General features: G+C 40.6%; 1 protein-coding gene across 1 annotated transcript in view; it reads left to right on the top strand.

Annotated features, from left to right (window-relative positions):
• The window catches only part of LOC114654503 (protein ZGRF1-like), a 67,905-nt gene extending 49,782 nt beyond the window's left edge, over positions 1–18,123 (top strand). The window contains exons 19-29 of the mRNA XM_028805090.2: positions 1,083–1,242; positions 2,730–2,807; positions 2,912–3,053; positions 3,990–4,117; positions 4,475–4,598; positions 5,019–5,195; positions 6,889–7,023; positions 7,712–7,976; positions 11,181–11,332; positions 14,775–14,833; positions 17,834–18,123. Coding sequence (XP_028660923.2) covers positions 1,083–1,242; positions 2,730–2,807; positions 2,912–3,053; positions 3,990–4,117; positions 4,475–4,598; positions 5,019–5,195; positions 6,889–7,023; positions 7,712–7,976; positions 11,181–11,332; positions 14,775–14,833; positions 17,834–17,963 — 1,550 coding nt within the window. The 3' untranslated portion in view covers positions 17,964–18,123. The remainder of the gene's footprint in view (positions 1–1,082; positions 1,243–2,729; positions 2,808–2,911; positions 3,054–3,989; positions 4,118–4,474; positions 4,599–5,018; positions 5,196–6,888; positions 7,024–7,711; positions 7,977–11,180; positions 11,333–14,774; positions 14,834–17,833) is intronic.
• The last annotated feature ends 3,758 nt before the right edge of the window (positions 18,124–21,881 follow it).

The raw sequence follows: 21,881 nt of genomic DNA, 5'->3' as shown, positions 1-21,881 counted from the left end.
CACACTCAGACACACAACAGAAAGGTTGAGTCAATGTTTCTCCATTTTAACTGGCTTCAGGTGTGATTGCTGTATTGCCAGCACCTGTTTCTTGCCACAGGTGAGTTCAAATGAGCATCATATGCTTGAAATAAAACGATTTTCCTACAATTTTGAAAAGGTGCCAATAATTTTGGAGTTCTGTGTGACATGATGTCAGATTTGGCTTTTTTTTCTCTGTTTTTTTGTGTTGTTCCAATGCACATAAAGGAAATAAACATGTATATACAAAAACATTTGTAATTGCAATAATTTTGTGGGAGAAATGGTGCATTTTCTGGTAAAATTCCAGGGGTGCCGATAATTTCGGCCATGACTGTAGTTTAATAAATAGATACCTGAAATATGTGAAATCCATGCTTTCTTATATATAAACATCTACATGTGGAAGTGTGTGTGTGTGTGTCTGTCCGGCCCTCGGGGTAAGGGCTCCACCTCCGAGGAAACAGAGAACTCACTTAGCCGCTAATAACACAAGCAAGACGAGCACGTCAGCAAAACAAAACCTCAGAAGAAGACAAGGTCACTTAGTTGCTAACATTGGTAAAATGGTATCCCTTTTACTGTTCCTCCCTCAGCTAATTCACAAGCGATTCGAGCACATCGGCAAAAACGAATCCTCCTCGGAGAGAGAGAGAGATGCCCAGAGTAGTTCCTTTCAATTACCTAACATCTCTATGTTTCAGTTTTTTTTCTGACGATTTCAATAGTTTCTAGGACCCCAGGCTTTTTACAGCACGGCTTACACAGCTAGTCTTAAATAATTACCTTTTTTGAGGAAATAGAGAGTGGTAAGCTATTAGGAGAAGAAATGATAAGACACTCCAATACAGACCCGTTTCATCTCTAATGAATAAAAAGTGACGGATTGTCCATTTAATTGTTTGAATTCCCAGCCCTTTATAAGGTGCTGCAGAGTTTGGTGAGGTAGTGTATCTAAGGAATCAACTATTATATTCAGAATAAATTTTTAAAATGCACTAACAGGTCTCATAAAGAGCATTTCATTGTATTCATGTTTACATATTTTCTTCCTATCTTAGGTGTCTTTGGTGCTGGAAAGAGTTTTTTACTGGCTGTTATTGTATTGTTTCTTGTTCACCTTTTTGCTGAAACTGAACAAGCTGGTTGTCCAAACTCAACACGATGGAAGCTATTGATCTCCTCCTCTACCAATGTATCCGTGGACAGGGTCCTCCTCAGGTTAGCTGCTCTAAATAATGTAAATGCAGTCACAGTACCTTAGTTGTAAATGTCTTTTCTTAGCGTCTCATATTTTAGTAATCCCATTTGTGTTATTTATGGGTAACCTTTCTTCAGGTTATCCAAAACATAGGTGGAATCGCAAAACAAGAGCTTCAGTTGTGTCCTTCTGTGTTCAAGTTCAAAACAAAAAGAACCTTACCTGATTTTCGCAGCTTTCCAACTGATGAAGCATACAGTAGTGGGGGAAAATGGATTGAAACAGATAAGAGGCAGAGGACCAGATTGTATTGTATGCTATAGAATTATATATTTTTTGTAGCCAGTGCTCCATATCTGATGAGTGCATAAAATTTATCCACTGTCTTAAGGCAGATGCTGTCCTGAGACTTGTTAGCTGGAACACCTTGGTGTCCTATTGGTGTAGCAGTCATCCCTTTAAAGGGCAGAGGCTCATCTTGGACTTAATATGTGAGAGAGTTTACGCTGATGGAAAATTACACACTGGGTGCTTTCTCCATGGAATATGACTGTGCAATGGCACCTGCTCCTGGTTGGTGTACACAACTAAACGAAACTGCAATAAGATTACATTTATTTTTTATAACAATATGAACTGTTAGTTTAAAATCACATCTAATATTGTATGTTTGTGTGTTTCATGGAATGGGTCTGCTAACATACATAACAAATATGAAAAAAGAAAGGTGAAATAAATGTGATCCATTGCTAGCTAACTAGCAAGAAGTGGGATTTACCAGTCAGTGTGTCGCTTCTGAATTTTGTGGAAATTGTTACGCCGGTCTGAATGGTGTGTTAAGTACATAGTGTCACTCTGTTAGGAGTACAGCCACTTTCACTTCATATACGATTAATCCATCTGTGGGCCGCTTTGTTACAAGACCAAACTCTCCTGTTTCTTCCTTGTGCTCCTTTTAAGTCAAGGTGACTTCAAAGAGTAAACGTCTGGAGCTTCTGAGTGCGTCTGCCCCTTCAAAAGCCGACAACAGATCCAGCTCGCTCTAATTTCCACTTCGAATCCCTGAAAACACCTGCACACGGGGTTCAGTCAGCCTGTAGCTAAAATGTTTTTGTCACATTATTAGTAAAGAAAACTCTTTGGAGACCTTGGGGGGGGTTGTTGGTAGAGAAGGAAAGGAGATAAGAAGGGTGCATACTAGTAGAGAAAAGACTGTAGTGCAGTTGGAAAGGAAGTCCGTGATTAATACACTGAACTGCCAATCCACTTTTTTTTGAACGCCATCTTAAGCCAGTTTTAAGGTTTATGGGTAGCTGGATCCTTGCCTGGTTTAGGGGAGTGGGGGTCTTGCTTATTAGTTATAAATTATAAATATTTTTTTATTCTACTCCATCCTATTTATTACTTTACCTTTAGTATTGAAAAGTTTTATTTTTTTTATTTGGTTATTTGATAAGCTGTACTGTATGTGTATTGTAAGTAAAGTCATGGTTCTTATTATTTTTAGTCTTTTAGATCTTGGATTTGATAAGTTCATCAGAGTTGGAAGTGTAAGAAAAATTGCCAAGCGTGTTCTCCCACACAGGTATTATAATTTACAGTTTATCGTTCTTCACCTGTTGAAGGTGAATATATAGAATGACATGCCCTCCTTTGCCTGTTCATAGAAATTCTTAACTTTTTTACTAGCCTGCATGCTGGAAGTGAAAGTGAGCAACTGAGAGAACTGCAGTCACTCTTGAAAATGAACCTGAGCTCCGTGGAGAAGATTTATGTCCGAAAGAGCATTGAGCAGCACAAGCTGGGCCGAAACAAGGCTCTGCTGAGGGAGGTAAGCAGTGCATGCTAAATTTTAGATTGCAATTTATTGCAGTACTAGTAGTCTCATCACATGTACAGAGTACAGTAAAATTTTTTATATTCATATCCTGCCAAATACAGGGCCATGATAAACATAAAAAGCATTAAAATGCAGACATTTTCTGGTCCTTGTACAATGCACATTTGACTGAATGCCATTTGTTTGTTCCTAATCTCTAAGTTCCTAAATTCAAAATAATTTTTTTTGTGATGAAATGTTTTGTTTTGCCTTGTCTTACCATACTAAGTTGTCTTATTTTATTATTAAGAACTTTTTTTTCCTTAAAGCCAGCATAGTGTGTGTCACAAGTGAGAGAGTGCAAGATTCTTTCCAACAGCTCTTGCCTAAAGTTTTGTAAACTGAGCATGGGGAGAGCAATACTGGAATGATAGTGGAATAAGAAATTACAAGAATCTCCATGTGCACTTAATTAAGAAACCATATTTTACGTCAGGTTTTGGAAAAGTGAAGCAAATGTCAGCCATATCATGAATTTTTACAGTGCCTCTGATAGGGACTTTGTGAGTCTGGATCCTTTGTATTCTGAAAATGGCTAAATGAACAAAGAACTTTACGGCATGAACAGTACCGTTTGAACAACTCCTAGGTGTTCTGGGCAGATGTAAAATGCAAAGATAGGTTATGAAATATATACCCTGCATGTATGTGTATATAACATATAAATATTTTTTTCAAGTTTCTCTGTTTATGTTTTGGCATTTTATTTTGCTCTTTCCTTGCACTTTTTTCATACTTTATTTGTAATTATAAAGTGAGGCTAATAAATTGAAGTGAGATTTATAAGAATAAATGTAATTGAATAAGTGCAAAACAACAAGTGAAACTATCCTACTAAAGTGAGTGAACTGCTTGGAATTTTCTACCTGTATACCTCTGCCATTGCAGGTGCAAGTAGTAGGAGCCACTTGTGCTGCTTGTCCATTCCCTTGTATGAATAACCTTCTCTTCCCTGTTGTCCTGCTGGATGAATGCAGTCAGATTACAGAACCTGCTTCTATGCTGCCAATTGCAAGGTAACTTTAGCACAAATTATCACAATTTTCTGAAGGACCCACTGACCGTTAAGCCCCCAGGCGTGGTCCAGACAAGCGCATTAGGGGTCCATGTACTATGTATGACATAATCAAATCCACTTGAAGCATTTCAGCATAAGTTATATTCTGTTTAATTCAGCTTGTTGTAGCATGAGCAGTCTTTACCTAAAACTCTTGCCCTCAAAAAAAGCAAATTAAGAAAGCAAACTTTTATTCCAGTGATTTAATGTATAATTGTCATTAGAGTTATTTTCGTTGCCTTTGAATTTGCTGCGTCTTTCTTGATTCTGTTGTTTGTGAGTTGGTTTGTATTGATGAATGTATTTTTATCTTCAGGTTTGGATGTGAAAAACTGGTTCTTGTGGGTGATCCAAAGCAGCTTCCTCCCACTATCCAGGGCTCCGAAGCCACCCATTCATTTGGCATCGAACAGACCCTCTTTGATCGGATGTGTTTGATGGTAATAGGCTATTCAACCAAATTCTTTTTTTATTTTAGTTAAACATATACCTCTTCACTCTGTGAAGCTAATTCTTGTTTCTCTCCATTGTTTTAGTTTTGTTTTCTTTTGTTGCTACCACTTGATGCACGTTGCTTAGTCTGTTTATTATAATCTTTCCGTATTCTATTTACAGTCGTGTTGAATATTAAAATGTGACTTGCAGTCCAACCTTCCTGTTGTGATACACTTCAGCTCCCTGAGTTAGATTATGTGGCTACTTACTGTAGTAAAACGTAATTTAGCTTATATTAAATTAATTTATAATTAAAAATATATCTCTATCTATCTGTCTGTCTGTCTATTTTATAGTGCCTTTCACATCTATCTGTCTATCTACCATAGTTGTCAAGAATATGCTGCCCTGTTTTCTCTGTGCAGGGTCATGAACCCGTTCTGCTAAGAAGTCAGTACCGCTGCCATCCTGCTATCAGCAAGCTAGCCAATGAGCTTTTCTATTCTGGAGCCCTCGTTGATGGCATTGCAGAGTCGGACCGAAGACCCCTGGTTGATTGGCTTCCCACTCTGTGTTTTTGCAGTGTCGCTGGTACAGAGCAGGTGCATTAAAAACTGATTTTATTCTTTCTGTTCAAATGCTAACTTCATGCCAAGTTGTACTGTTAATATGGTTGCACAATGTTTCACTAGGTGGTAGTTTTTAAATTTGTATTCTGTAATTACAAAGTTAACAAACTTGACCTCCCATGATCACAGTGTCTGCCAGCTTTTATTACAGGCATTTTTATGACTAGATGTGCAATTACACTTTTAACCCAGATTCTCATTTAACCAGACATCTTGTGTAATACAATTTGATTTTTCCTTGTAATGTTGCATGTTGATTAGCTCATATTACCCTTAACAAGTTTTCAGCTGTGTCCCCGCATTCTAGTTGAATTCATTATAATGATACACTTTTGCTTCCAGAAAATTTGAGTTAGATTATGTGGTAATGTTAAAAATTTAATGTAGCTCATAGGTATTTTTTATAAATATATTATCTTATACAGTATATAAACGTCTGTGCATCGAAGTGTGTCTGTTTGTCTGGCCCGGAACTGAGAGGTGGAGTCGGGGTAAGGGTTTTTTACAGCACGGGCCTACACAGCTTGTAGTAACATAATATATAGTAGGAGTAACATGAAATGTCACCCTATTGTCTATGTGTATAGATAGGAACCAATTCTACTAAGACGTCAGTACCGCTGACGCAACTGGTGAATGTAAAATGCTTTAACACGTAAAGGAGGCATTCATTCCATTGCATGATTACATAACACTGAAACCTACTTAATCTGATTATGTTTGTGGGTGCCTCACCTGGCAGTATCAGACGCATTTAAAAACCATTTGTTCAGGAAGGCTTTTGGAGTCGATAGACATTCTTATCTTCTCTATCCAGCTTCTTATGACCTATGTAAATTACTACATACTGTATTTCTTTTTGTGTTTAAGATCATTTCTTTATATTTAGTCTTGTTCAAAGTTCTGACGAGTAGGCAGAAGCATAAAGTATGAATTAGGACTTGTAATTCACACCAGTGTCTGTTCATCCAAAGTGACTGGCCTGTCCTAAAAGGAGTCAGTAATGCAATCTCTCAGATTATAAATGTGTATTGATATTTTGGAAAATTCACCCTGCTAAATTTAAATAGATAACAAAGAGCAAGTATAGGAAGGAGGGTCTGTCACAGACTCGGAGCTGCAGCCCACTCTGACCAAGGCAGTGTCCAGCTTTTACTTATGGGATTTATCATTTTTCCCATCAAGGAGCAGTTACAATATGTACTCTAGCCATGGACTGCTAAAACCGACATCAGTATGCAGCTAACAAATGTAGTTTCATTGTCCCAGCTTTGTAACCATTATGTTAGATCATAGATGTCTATATAAAAAGTTATGTTGCACTTTGTCTTACTCATGCTAACCATATTCATTAAAGCCAAAATGCTAATATGTTTTTAATGGTCTTACGATAGTAATGTTTCTGCTCTGTTATGGATGTACTGTATATTGCTTTATGTGTAAATATTTAGCATAATTCTTATGTAAATAATAATCACCCTCCAATGAATGAAGATCTTCTATTTAACAAATTTTCTTTCCATGAAAAAATTGTGTTTGTTTTTGCAAAAACTGAGCTGCCTATTACGTATGCCTTGAATTAAAGAAAATTATAAATCATGTAAAGTGTATTTGTTATGTAATACTGTATAACAGTTATTTATTTACAGTACTTTTTTTCTTCCAGATAGAAAAAGACGGAAGTTTTCATAACATTAAAGAAGCCCTGTTTACACTTAAACTTATTCAGACTCTGATTGCTGCTGGAATCGAGGGGACTCTGATTGGAGTGATTACACTGTATAAGTCGCAAATGAATAAGGTTTGATATTTTAGTGCTGATTTAATATAAATGCATGTGAGCAAAAAAACTAAATCACATTAAAAAATTTTGGGTCCAAAGAGGTACACACAACTCTAATGAGAATGCACATTTTACTGTTTACATGCCTTTGATGCTGTTGTAGGTTGTCATTCTGCCCCATGTTTTTATGTATCAATGTATGTTTGTGTTTGACTGTTGTTTTTGAATTATTATTCTTTGTATTTTTATGTATTTTTTGTGAAGTTTATCATTATGTACCGTTCTTTAAAATGTCATGATGTTCCTTGTGCTTTATGGGTGAGGGCCCCAAGAGGTGGGGCCATCCTGACATCACTCCTTCTGAGCCCTCCCTCTGGCTATATAAGGCCACAGCAGAGTAAGCTCGGATCAGGAGATCATTGCGCTTGTTTTGTAAGTGTTTGTTATTTTCTTTGCATTTTCTCATTCTTGTGACTTTCCTGTTTATAAGGAAACAGGACTTTGTGGGGTGAAATACAGTCAGGGGCTGTGTTAATCAGGAAAACTCTCTACCTGTTTAGGTGTTTCCACTAGACTCTTCCCAATAAATAAGATTTTTTGGGCACATCCATGACACTTTGTGAAATATCAAACCATTGGGGTTGTTCAGATTCCACAACACAGATGTTGCTGTAGATTGATGTTTTTTTTCCTTTTCATTTTACAGATTTGTAGCCTAATATACAGTAATACATGCTGCAACCACAGAGAGGTGAAACTCGTCCAGGTCTCCACAGTGGATGCTTTTCAGGGAGCAGAGAAGGAAATCATCATTTTGTCTTCTGTCAGAACACGCCATGTTGGTTTTACAGACTCTGAGAGGAGAATGAATGTAGCATTGACGAGAGGAAAGAGACACCTCCTCATTTTGGGCAACTTGGCCTGCCTGCAGAAAAATGTCCTTTGGAGAAGGGTTATCAGTCACTGCCAAGGTACAGTAGATCTAAATATGTCTGTTCAGGACAAACCGACCTGCAGCTATTCTTATTATTATACATATAATATATATATTATTATACAAAGTTATTGTCTGTTTTTCACCTGCATTATTATTATTATCAATCTTTAATATTATTTATTGTATCAGTATGCTGCTGCTGGATAATGTGAATTTCCCATTGGGATTAATAAAGTATCTATCAATCAATCAGTCAATCAACCAACCAACCACTCTGCTCTGGCATTTATGGATTTTTCCATTGTGAACTCTTTTCCAATGATTAGTAACTGATCTGGAGGATTTTAAAGCTCATAACAGTGTATGTTAAGCGGGCTTCAGGTGGAATTTTCTCCCCTATCTTTATAGTTTAAGTACTTCTTAGATGTTGTCTAGTTTCAGTTTGTCATTTTGAAATAAGTCCTAAAAACAGGCCTCCGTACCACAAAATCATAACGGCATCAGACAAAAAGTGGAGTATTAGAATTGATGTTGAAAGGAAAAAACCCAACGAGTGGAGTCTTCTCATGTTAAGCAAATAGGCATGCAATGAAGGAAATGGGGCACAAGGCAGCGTAACACAAAAATGACAAGGTAATTCTTGTAGGCCCCAGCAAAGATGAGACAGGATATTAGATTTAAAAGATTAGGCAAAGCAAGGGCTGAGTGTGAAAAGAAAAAAACCCAGCATCAGCTGTCTTTTCTTTCTAGTTTTCTGTTTATTTTTTCTGTTTTTTATCTGTGCTTTTTCTCTTACGTTGTGAGGATGATCTCAAACAGTAAACACTTGATGGCTGTCAATGTTGTAACATGGAATCAAAAAGCATTACAAGAGAGGTATGAGGCCTCAAAAGACCCAGAAAGCTGGCCAGAAATGTCACTAGCCTGCCTAGAAGAGATTTACCTCAAGACAGCCAGCCCCCAACTACCACCTGCAGGCTTTGGCCAAGGGAGTCCAGAAAAAAGGGGGGTCTCAAAAGAAACATCAAAAATGACTTACAAGGGGAGAGAAACTGTAAAACCTCTGGCTTGTAACCAAAAGGACAACAAGGAATCTTTCTTAACGGAAATATTTATTGAAAAAAAGACGCAAAGTAGGAAAAATAACAAAAATGCTTTAAATTAGCAGAAAGGAGTTGCCTAACAGGCAATCCAAAGCTAACAAGTCCCGATATACTAATCTGAAGGAAACAGTCCAGGGACAGAAACAGAATAATACAGAAAATCCAGATGAAAAGCAATACTTGCAGTAACTCCAGACCAGCTCAATAAACCACTACCGGGTCATTCTCTCTGGCCAATTAAAAGGCAGAGTTGGCCCACCTTTCCTGCAAAGTGTTGGAGTAGCCATGTCATTAATGAGACAGCGCATCGTTAAAACAATAATAATTAATAAACAAAATCAACAGAAATTCCAAAAAGAACAGACAACAGCAATAAATCGGTGGATAAATACAAGCCGGGGAACAAAAAATACCCTACCTGAAAGGTAACAGTCAGCCCAACATTCATGGAGACCAGCAATTATGAGGCAGATGATTACTGCCAATCAATGACATGTGACAATCAAATTCTGACAATATTTCAATAATTGCATTCTATAAAGATTGAACCTGCAAAGATGCTATTTAATAATAAATACTCTACATTGGTGCTGCAACAAAAGAAATATTATGTTTATTACTTGAGTGAATCTTAAAATGATTAATTGGCTTAGCAGAAGTTTTAAAATGTTGTAAATTCACTGGGAACTCTACCAGTAATTAATTGGGAAAGTGTGTGATAACTCAAATTCTTAGTGTACCGAGGACCATGCCATTTAAAATGGATAGGATCACCATCTTCAGTTCAACCTGACAAAGATGGACCTCCTTGTTTTCACAGCTCATCCCCACAATCCAAAGCACATGTGCAGTCTGTGACCAAAACAAATTCTAACTTGTTGAGGCCCGTTTGATTAGTATGTTGACTGTCTCCTAATCGGTTTCAACCATTTTTGGTCAATGTCACATACCTAACAATGTCATGCAGTTGAAGTGAGACTCTATTGATAAAAGAAGAATTGTGCTTGTTGTTATTAGCTTTAATAAGGAAAAAAGGAGTAGATGGAAGGACAATTATAATCTAAAGAATGGGTGATCTACATGATGAACAGATGCATTTCAGGTATTTTTGCACTTCTCTCATGCACTTTGATATCATATTCAGCCTTTCATTCATCACTATGGCACCCACGTGACCAGCCTGTCCCCAAAATTCACCACTTTGGATACACTGTTCCGCATCTATATCACCTCATAGCTGGAAAAAAAATTCTGTGTGCAACTCACAGCAAAAACCCAGCACATGCGTCTCCAGGCCTGATATCATTTTTGCCATGCATCCCCTTATGCCCGGTGTGAATGTGTAAAGTATAAAGCAGCCTTTAGAGTGGATGTTATGGGCCTTGTCCACAACAGGAGATGGGAATCCTTCATCAGTGAAGACACTCCTCATTCTGAGTGTTTCATTACAGAAGTCCCCCTCATCTCTGCAAAAGTGGCAGAGTAAGAGGTCCGGTGTTTTTAGAGTGCCAGGGATGGAAGGAGCTGTAGAGAGGGTAACCTGTGCAAGTCACTTGGCTTGTAATGGTAGACTTGTGGTAGACACATCGACTGTAAGCCTGAGAAATGCATGGAGACTTGTAAAATTACCAATGAGTTTGTTTAGTTGGCTTCTGCAGCAAAAGGCAGCACTAACACAATCAACTTGTAAAGGATACTGCCAGTGGGTCGTGAGTTGCTGTTGTTTATGATGGTAGTGGGTCACCACTCTGATTGTGCTTGATTCACCACGGGGAACCCCTTCTCTCCCAGCTTGTGCTCAGCTCTTTAACGGGATAACCGCCCCCCTCCCCTAAGGGCAGATTGTGTTCAATTCACCTTGGTGGGGCACAAAGACACATATGAGAAAAGGTTCATCACACCACCAAAAAGGCTGATAAACACTGGTCTGTATCTTATGTAGGGGTCTGGTACAAAGCCTAGGGAGGAAGAAAAGAAATGCTGTTCCACCCAACTGCAAAAGATGTTGGCACGGACAGGTCCCATTCTAATGCCCGTTTAAATGCCACTGACCTTGTGGAATTAAAAAAAAGTCTTATCAAAATAGGAGAGACTGAGGCTTATTATTATTTATTTATTTTTTTTACAACTTTTAGGACAGGAAAATGGCTTAAAGCATGCTCAGCAGTTTGAAGGCCAGCTTGAAAGCATCCTGCAAGAATGCAATAACAAGAGGAATGAACAAAATGCAAAATTAAAAGATAGAAATGTTTCCCAATCCAAAGTGATCAATCGGATGGAAAATGAGGTAAGAAATATTTCAATGTAAATGAATCAACCCATAGCATCCATACATTTATAATATGCAGAGGCCTCCCAATTCCTTAATGGCCAGCCTTCTGCTTGCTGTAATCCCAAAATGAGCTACCTGTCTCCTGTCATGTCAGCCTGCACTTTCCACTTCCTTGCACTGTTTCATAGCTGTCTGTCACTCAGCATGGAGATGTGTTGCATGGTGGTTAGTACATGCTAATAAAAATTTTGTTGTATTCATTACAGCAGTGTTTCCCAACCTTTTTTCTGAGGTGGCACACTTTTTGTAACCAAAAACATACCAAGGCACACTACTGTTCTATTAACACAAACGCATTCCATCTCATAAACGTGCTGAACTGTCTGAAGGGACAGGACTACCAGAGAAGCTGGTTTATATTAAAAAAAAAAAAGAAAAGCCGCTCAGAGATCAGTGTTCGCCAACATGGCACTTATTCAGCACTTTGATAGCATCTTCCAGCTGCTTTGTCCCTTTGCCCGCCCTTCTCTGCCTCAAAGGCAACTTGTATGCCCACTATCCACCGGCCCTGTGAGACTCACTGATGACCATACATCCAGGCAGATGGACTCTAGCAGCTGGGAGACATGTCTGAAGTGCTCCAAGTGCTGTGCCTGCAACACAGAGATTGCAGAGCTGCTTTTATGCCAGCTTCTCCAGGTAGTCCTGTCCTCCTCAGAACTTTCTCGACAATGTGAGGAGCTTGTCCTTCTCAGGTTCAGATCCAGGTGCACTGCACTCTTTATTTCCACAGTATACCTGGGTATCTCTCACAGCACACCACTGTGCCATGACACACTGGTTGAAAAATGCTGCATTACAGTAATCTACTTTATAATGAAACACTCAAGTCTATGTGTCCTGTCCATCTGAGCAAACTGATTGGTCAGTTTGGCTTTGGTGATGCAACAAAAGAGGAAGTGCAAAAGTGTGAGATGCACAAGGAGGAGTAAAGGTGTATGAGCCACACTGACAGAGTCTTCTTCAGTATAAAACCAGACAGGAGGCAAGAAAGGCACCTCGAAAATAATGACAGAGTCTGGGAATGCTCATGAGAGAAGGAGCACTAGTGAGGAGACGTCCACACACACACAGATATACCGAGGAAAATAGCTGAAACTGCACGTAGGCAAGCGATAGCTGATGTTTTTAAATTATTCTATTATTGCTCTTCAACATCTAGCATGGCTAGTGACCCTAGAAACCTACAGAATATAACAGACAGGTAGTTGTTATAATGACCCCATAAACTTATATAATAGGTAGACGGTGGTAGATAGATTTATATGTCATTATTGTCACCTACATGTTAATCAGCACATGCAAGTAAGGATTTGACAATATTCTGTACATGGGGCAATTCTCCACCTTAATTTAAGGGAAAGTGTCTGTATGTGTTTCTCCATTTGGTTGCTATGTCTCTGTCATTCCAACAGATGGCGCATCAAAACATTAACACTTCTTTTACAAATCCAATTCCCAAATGGTACATAACAGAGACATGTGCATTGCATTTGTCATTCCAATAGATGATGCATCACAAACATTTGTATTAATGCATTTAATTGTTAGAATTTTATTATTCATGCATTATAAAATACATTGCTATAGATGGTGCACTGCAAATGTTAACACGGATGTCTCTGTTGATTACTTAGATTTTAACCCATCTTAGACAAGTAACACACCTAGTGACCCTATAAACCTGTAATGCTGTGCTGCCTCCAGTAAAGGTTGATCATCTGGGACTAAAGCCAGTTTTGTCTGGAGGTGGTAAAAAGCAACTAGTTCAGACACTCAAGGCCCAGACGTAATTTTTAAATGTCACTTTTTCAGTCCTTGTGTAACATTTGTGACTTGAGAATTGTACATGTGCAAGGCGACCAAATGTCCAAAAAAGTCAGCCAGCCATTCATTTTCAGGCTTAACTCAACACAGGGCCACAAGTGCCAGAGCCTATCCTGGCAGTGCTGGGTATTAAGGCAGGAAACGGCCCTGAGCATGCAGACCCCCACTCTCACATTATAGCACCTTGCCACTGGTTGTTGATCCCTGCAGTGGAAGAAGCGGCAGTGATTTCAAAGTATGGGCTTAAAAGATCTTAAAAGAAAAGTCAAAAATGGAAAAACTTTGTAACTAGATATTCTAACCCTGCTGATCAGCTGCGCAATTACCATTCCATTGTGAAGCATGGTGGTCCCAGTATCATTCTGTAGGGTTGTTTTTCAGCAGCAGAATGGGGAGACATGTCAGAGTTGACAAAGCTGAACGGAGCGAAGTATGAAGATGACCCCAAATGAAAACCTGCACTAGAGTGCCATGGACTTCAAACTGGGACAGAGGTTCACCTTCCTGCAGGACAAAGCCAAGACAACCCAGGAGTAGCTTAGAGACAACTCTGCGAGTGTCCTTGAGTGGCCCAGACTTTAACCCAATCAAACAGCTCTGGAGAGACCTGACAATAGCAGCCCACCAATGGTGTCCGTTCAACCTGACAGAGCGGGAGAGAATCTGCAGAGGAGAATGGCAGAAAAATGACCAAATTCAGGGGTGCAAAGCTTGTTGTGTCAGCCCCAAGAAGTCTCCAGACTGAAATGGCTGCTAAAGGGGCTTCAACGAAGTACTGAGTAAAGGGTCTGAATACTTGTGTCAATGGTATATTTCATTTTGTTATGTTAATAAATCTGCAAAATATCCTAAAATCTTGTTTTCTGTTTGTCATTCTGAGGTATTGAATGTTGCTTGATGAGGGGAAAAAATAATTGAAATGATTGTAGCACAAGGCTGCAAGAGAACAAAATGTGCAAAAAGTCAGTCAGTCAGTTTCCATCCTAACACAGGGTCACGGGGGTCTGCTGGAGACAATCCCAGCTAGCACAGGGCGCAAGGCAGGAACAATCCCCAGGCAGGACGCCAGCCCACCGCAGTGTGCAAAAAGTGAAGCCACCATATCAATGGGAGTTCTCAGGTAGCTCCACAAGGCTGATGTGCAATCCCAAAAGCTCAGTATTTGAGTCCTGCAACTTGCAGCTCATGGAGGATGAGCTGCTGAGAGAGGGGTTCTTTACTCTGGGTGAATTCCTCGGCAGAGACATGTCAGGAGGATGCAGTGTGCTCTAGGATACAGGGTCTGGTTTCATGTGATTATAAGCTATGTGACCCCCCTGGTCACACTTGCTTGCAGGTTTCTAGTTTATATTTGTTTTTGACAATACCATTCTGTTACTGTATTTTATTAAAATTTGGGGAAATCCTTATGTTGATCAAATGTTTATTTAATTCTTTCAATAGGAGGCTGCTCCAAATTTTGTTCATTGATTTAATAATAATAATCAGTATTCATGCAGTTTGCATTATCATGGAATGAAGTGTTATTTAAATTCTTACTTGTAATTCTCTCAATCTCTTTCCATCCTAGGTAGAGGTCAGCAATCTATCAGTGGACCACCAAAGCTGCCAGACAGAATATGTCAAAAGGTATGTGGATAATGATGATCTATCTGGCATTGGTCATATTTATGGTCTCCTGGCTTTACCTCTTTGTTACATTAAAGGGGTAGCAAGCTGCTGACACCCTAACATGCAGTCCTGCTCTAATAACTCAACAGATGACTATTCACCTCAACATTTGCCAGCTTGAAGTTGAATTTCTTTTGCTGTTACAGACGTAAATGCAGTTAACAGCTGTTTTGTTGTGGTGGGTTCCTAGAGTGACTCTCTATTTCCCCAATTATATTGGTTATTATGTGGACCTCGAAAGATGGCCTCAAGTTCTATAATCTTACCACGCTGCCAGGTGTGACTGCTGCTGCAGTGCAACACTTCCACCAGGTAATTAGACAGAAGAATACTAGATGAGGCAGGGGAAGAGCAGAGACATGCCAGGGGGAGGCAGTGTGCTCTAGGATACAGGGTCTGGTTTCATTTGACTTTTAAGCTATGTGACCCTCTGGTCATGTATTCATGGATTATAGTAATATGCCTATATAAGTATAAGCAAGCCAAGTACAAATGTTGGCAAAATAATCCAACCTGACAATAGGCTACCAGGTGACTTTTTTTCTTATGATGTTGATTAGTGTCTGGTCCAGCTTGCTCTTTTCTCCTGCATGGCCTTTGAATGGAGTGGCAGAAACAGGCAGCCTGACCGGTCCTCCTCTTCTCAGGATGGAAAATGGCGGAGAGAAAGGGACTGCAACATGCAGACCTCCTCTTATTGTGGCTTTGTAGCCCCTGATGACCTTCACCAATGACCGGACACAGCCCCCAAGAACCCCTTCAGCTGCTTTGTTCATGTAAGCACCGCCTCCAATTTCAGACCAATAAGAAAGAGAGGATCTACAGGTAATTTAAGTTCTGGCCAGTTCTCCCTCTTGCCTGTCATAGATGGCCAGAGCAAGAAATTACAGTGGATTACTTTCAGAAAGCTGCTTCTTTCCTTAGAATACCTTAAATGGTGATTCACAAACAATGATCAAAATATTAAATAGGATTATCGTGTTATTGTACTGCTGAATCTATAGCAGTGGTTCTTAAGCTTTTTTTTCCTCATGATCCAATTTTGCCTTTTTTGTGTCTTTTGTGACCCCCCAATCACCGCAGAGCATCATCCCAGGTTCACTCTTGGAGAATTGCAGACATGGGTTGTAGCGGAGCAATGACATCTCTTAAGCTGCCCACGGTGACCCTTCACAGGGCATTCGGCAAACCGTTTGTGACCCATTCCAATATTATTGTGATTCACAACTCTGCAGAACCCAAATTCAAACAACATGTGACCCATAGTTTAAGAAACCCTCACCTCTATTACAACAGCAGAAAATAAAATACATGATACGATGACATTACATATGGCGCTAGTGATCACATATTGCGCAAAAATGCAAATGTAACACCAGTGTAGGACTACAAGAGACAGGAAGATGAATCAGAGGCGTTGTATCCACATAGATCGCCGTAGAAATGGAGGTCTTCATGTGGCAGATCATTCTTATCTTTAGTGACTGGTGACATTACTGTGACAGCAGTAAGTGAAAGCCACATTTACTCAGGTGAATGTGCTCTTTATTTCAGTTTCCTGACCTAGGGTGTCCTGGATAAGGGACTATCTGTGTGGCAGGCTGCAGTTTGTGAAGCTCAAGGACTGTGTCTCTGATATGGATTTGGATATGAGATTTATGGAGCACTGCAGGGAATAGGCCTGTCACATCTTGACACCTCCAACTATAAACAGAGTAGCAGGTCAGGTCACAGAAATTCTTAGATGACTCTGCACTTATGGGGTGTAATGATAATGGGGTGAGACAGAAGCAAAAGGTCAGGGGGAGAACTTTAAGAAATGTCCGCAGCTGAACATCAACATAACCAAAGGACTGCTTGTTGACTTTTACCATACCAAAGTAAATACTGGGGGTAGTACTTGTGCACTCTCTCTCACTATTTTGCTCTCGCTCACTCTTTCTCGCTCACTCTTTCTCGCTCTCTCTCTCCCGTGTTTGCTTTGTATCACTCTTGTTCTCTCTCATTCTCATTTGTTGTCACTCTCTCACTTGTTGTTTTGCACACTCTGGTTCTCTCTCTCTCTCGCCCATTTGTTCTCTCCTCTCTCTCTCTCTCTTGCACTCATTCTCTTTCTTTCTTGCTCTTTTCTTGCACTCTCACACTCAGTTTGTGTTGCTGTCTTTCTCACTTGCTCTTTTGTGAGTTCTTTCTCTGTCGCTCACTTTTTCTCATTTTCTCTTACATTTGCTCTTTTGTTCACTTGTCTCTCTCCCTCATTTTCTCTTTCTTGGTTGTTCTTTTGTGCTTTCTCTGTCTTGCTTACTTTCTCTCATTCACTCTCTCCCTTCCACTTTGCTTGCTTGCTCATTTTCACTCTCTCACTCACTCATTTTTCTCTCTCTTGCTCTCTCTTTTCTCCCTCACTCACTTTTTCATCTCACTCTCACACTCACTCTTTTTCAATCACTCTCTTGTCTTTCTGTCACCTCTGGTCTTCTCGGTGCTCAGCCTCTTTTCTTGGCCCGGTTTTTCAGCAGTGCTGGTGTGTGATCCGCTTTTTATAGCTTTGTTATGATGTATATTTTATAGCTTTGTTTCACTCCCATTTAGTAGAAATTTCAAAGAACTACCTCAGAGTTTCTGCCAACAGAACCTAAGAAATATTTTCCATGCCAACTGATGCAGTGTAATAATGGAAGGAAAAAGCAAGAATGCAAAATAAAAATAAAGCAATGAAACAACAACAATATTAATAATAATCAGCAGAAGCAGGAGACGCCATTCAGGACAGGATAACATTTCTTACAGATGTGCCAATCTTGCCAAATACTCGGACTGGCATTGACTGTCTTTGCTGCTCCCTTTGTGACACAGCAGGGCTCTCCAACTTCAATTTATGAACACAGCCATTGATCGGACATTGCATTGGCGTCTTTTCAATTACAATTCTGATAACAAGTTTGGGTTTCTTTTCAGTTTTTTCTCAGATGCTGCTGATGATAATGAACTGAATGAGGAGACGAGCAACTGGGAACTCGGCAGTCGTCAGGGTGAGTGGGGCGTGACCTGTGATGATGACCTTTGGGACTCCAAGGATGACTTTTAGGTTCTCTTCTTATAAATATTTTTAGTCCATAAACACACTGAAATTCATTAAATGTCCTGTAAAAATCTCCACTGCACAGATTTCTGTCTTACGGTTTTGTTTATTTCATGTATTTATTGTACATAGTGACAGAGTCATGTAAATAAACACTGTTGGTTCACAATTCACATGTGTATTTAAACCGTTATGCTACTGTTAATTACTGTTATTAATACACACTGGAGCTGACAGGGATCCTCTGAAGCAGCACCTGCAATTAAACAGTCCACTCTATATTTGATTGTTAGTATTATTATTGTTTGCCTTACAATATTTGACATACAACTGGCTGTGTTGTTTTTGTTTTTCCAGTTGGATCACAGGCAGGTGCAGCGACTTGCTCAGGGTCACATGGTGTCAGTAATGGGATTTGAACTCACAGCCTCAGGGCTCGAAGTCCAAAGCCTTCACCACTGTGCCAGACTGCCTGCCAATGTCACATGTAAACACACACACAGAGCTGGGAGGAGACGAGACAAAAGTGATCTGTCAGGAGGACAAGACCAGCAATGAAACACAGAAAGAAGTACAAACATAGCACTTTCTGTAACCCTTGCATACACACATGAGCCACAGCATTAACATCACCTGCCTTATTTTGTGTAGGAACCCCTCATGTCACCAAAACAGCTCTGACCCATCAAGGCCCTTGAAGGTGTCCTGTGGTATCTGGCAGTAAGTCCTGTAAGTTGTGAGGTGAAGCCTCCATGGACCGAACTTGTTTTACCAGCACATCCCACAGATGCTCAATCGCATTAAAATCTGGGGAGTTTGGAGGCCAAGTCAACACCTTCAACTCCCATTTCTGATTTTTTTTTCAACATGGCAGGGCACATCATCCTGCTGAAAGAGCCCATTGTCATGAAGGGGTGGACATGGTCCACAACAATCTTCAGGTAGGTGGTATGCATCAAAGAAACATCCTCATGAATGCTAGGACTTAAGGTTTCCCAAGAGAGCATTGCCAAAGCATCCTACTTCCCACAGTGCATCCTGCTACCATCTCTTCCAAGAGTACACAAACCACACGCACCCAGCCATTCGTATGGTCTAAATAAAAATGTGATTCATCAGGCCAGGCCACCTTCTTCTGTTGCTCCATGATCCATTTCTGACGCTCCTGTACCCACTGTAGGTGGTGGACCTGGGCATGGGCTGCAGTGCGCTGTGTGTTCTGACATCTTTCTCTCATTTCAGCAGCTGGTTTGTGCTACAGTCACTCTTCTGTGGGATCAGACCAGATGGGTTTGCCTTCGCTCCCTACACACATCAATGAGCGTTGGGCACCCATGACCCTGTTGCCATTTTCTTCCTTGGACCAATTTTGGTAGGTACTAACCACTACATACTAGGAACACCCCACAAGACCTGCCATTGTCGAGCCATCCCAATGTGGTCCTTGTGCGGTCACTCTGATCCTTTCGCTTGCGTCAAAAGCCAACTGTTCACCTGATGCCTAAGCCATCCCGCCCCTTAACAGGTGCCACTAGAATGAGATGACCCGTGTTACTCACTCTACCTGTCAGCAGTTTGAATGTTGTGGCTGATTGGTGTACAGTCTACTTGATTAGGACCACCTATTCAGTAATGGGTTGGACCCCTTGGTTGTTTTTTTTTTTTTTCCCCACCACCTCCTTCAAGCTTTAAACTTTCTCTAGGGATTTTTTGGCCCATGTTCATCTCAACAGCATCACGCAGTTTCTACAGATTTCCTGTTGCCTGTGAGCCTTCATTAGTCCTCATATCAGGACCCTGCTTTGGGTTGAGCTTTGTGGGATTTGTGGTCCATTGCAGTAAAGTGAAGCTACCAGCAGCTACAGTGCATCCGGAAAGTATTCACAGCACATCACTTTTTCCACATTTTGTTGTTACAGCCTTATTCCAAAGTGGATTAAATTCATTTTTTCCTCAGAATTCTACGCACAACACCCCATAATGACAACGTGAAAAAAGTTTACTTGAGGTTTTTGCAAATTTATTAAAAATAAAAAAACTGAGAAATCCCATGTCCATAAGTATTCACAGCCTTTGCTCAATACTTTGTCGATGCCCCTTTGGCAGCAATTCCAGCCTCAAGTCTTTTTGAATATGATGCCACAAGCTTGGCACACCTATCCTTGGCCAGTTTGGCCCATTCCTCTTTGCAGCACCTCTCAAGCTCCATCAGGTTGGATGGGAAGTGTCGGTGCACAGCCATTTTAAGATCTCTCCAGAGATGTTCAATCGGATTCAAGTCTGGGCTCTGGCTGGGCCACTCAAGGACATTCACAGAGTTGTCCTGAAGCCACTCCTTTGATATCTTGGCTGTGTGCTTAGGGTCGTTGTCCTGCTGAAAGATGAACCGTCGCCCCAGTCTGAGGTCAAGAGCGCTCTGGAGCAGGTTTTCATCCAGGATGTCTCTGTACATTGCTGCAGTCATCTTTCCCTTTATCCTGACTAGTCTCCCAGTTCCTGCCGCTGAAAAACATCCCCACAGCATGATGCTGCCACCACCATGCTTCACTGTAGGGATGGTATTGGCCGGGTAATGAACGGTGCCTGGTTTCCTCCAAACATGATGCCTGGCATTCACACCAAAGAGTTCAATCTTTGTGTCATCAGACCAGAGAATTTTCTTTCTCATGGTCTGAGAGTCCTTCAGGTCCATTTTGGGGAAACTCCAGGTGGGCTGCCATGTGCCTTTTACTAAGGAGTGGCTTCCGTCTGGCCACTCTACCATACAGGCCTGATTGGTGGATTGCTGCAGAGATGGTTGTCCTTCTGGAAGGTTCTCCTCTCTCCACAGAGGACCTCTGGAGCTCTGACAGAGTGACCATCGGGTTCTTGGCCACCTCCCTGACTAAAGCCCTTCTCCCCCGATTGCTCAGTTTAGATGGCCGGCCAGCTCTAGGAAGAGTCCTTGTGGTTTCGAACTTCTTCCACTTATGGATGATGGAGGCCACTGTGCTCATTGGGACCTTCAAAGCAGCAGACATTTTTCTGTAACCTTCTCCAGATTTGTGCCTCAAGACAATCCTGTCTCTGAGGTCTACAGACAATTCCTTTGAATTCATGCTTGGTTTGTGCTCTGACATGAACTGTCAACTGTGGGACCTTCTATAGACAGGTGTGTGCCTTTCCAAATCATGTCCAACCAACTGAATTGACCACAGGTGGACTCCAATGAAGCTGCAGAAACATCTCAAGGATGATCAGGAGAAACAGGATGCACCTGAGCTCAATTTTGAGCTTCATGGCAAAGGCTGTAAATACTTATGTACATGGGATTTCTCAGTTTTTTTATTTTTAATAAATTTGCAAAAACCTCAAGTAAACTTTTTCACGTTGTCATTATGGGGTGTTGTGTGTAGAATTCTGAGGACAAAAATGAATTTAATCCATTTTGGAATAAGGCTGTAACATAACAAAATGTGGAAAAAGTGATGCGCTGGGAATACTTTTCGGATGCACTGTACCTTACCTAAAAAGAAAAAATAATCTCAGCAGGTATTTGTCAAAAATAGCACACAGCATAAATTGTGAGGAGGAAAAGGGCTATTAGTAATGAAGGAGGTTGTGCATGGTGAGGTGTTTGGGTTGGGTTAAACACTTGAGTGGCATTCGTCTGAGCGGAGTTAGATAGGCTCATATGGTCCTTACTGAGTCCTGTGAAATTCTTACTTGCCCGTGCTAATCAACAGTCCCCATGTCGGCCCCCTCCAATGCCATGATTAGTAGTGAATTTAACATCATCTCAAAACTTCTGTCATTTCTTATATGAACAATTTCAGAACATATTTCTTAATTAGGGCGGCACGGTGGCACAGTGGGTAGCGCTGCTGCCTCGCAGTTAGGAGACCTGGGGACCTGGGTTCGCTTCCCGGGTCCTCCCTGCGTGGA

The sequence above is a fragment of the Erpetoichthys calabaricus genome, chromosome 7 (assembly GCF_900747795.2).
Source record: "Erpetoichthys calabaricus chromosome 7, fErpCal1.3, whole genome shotgun sequence".
Taxonomy (NCBI): domain Eukaryota; kingdom Metazoa; phylum Chordata; class Cladistia; order Polypteriformes; family Polypteridae; genus Erpetoichthys; species Erpetoichthys calabaricus.
The sequence above is the reverse complement of the archived record's forward strand: the minus strand, read 5'-3'. Positions and strand labels throughout refer to the sequence as shown.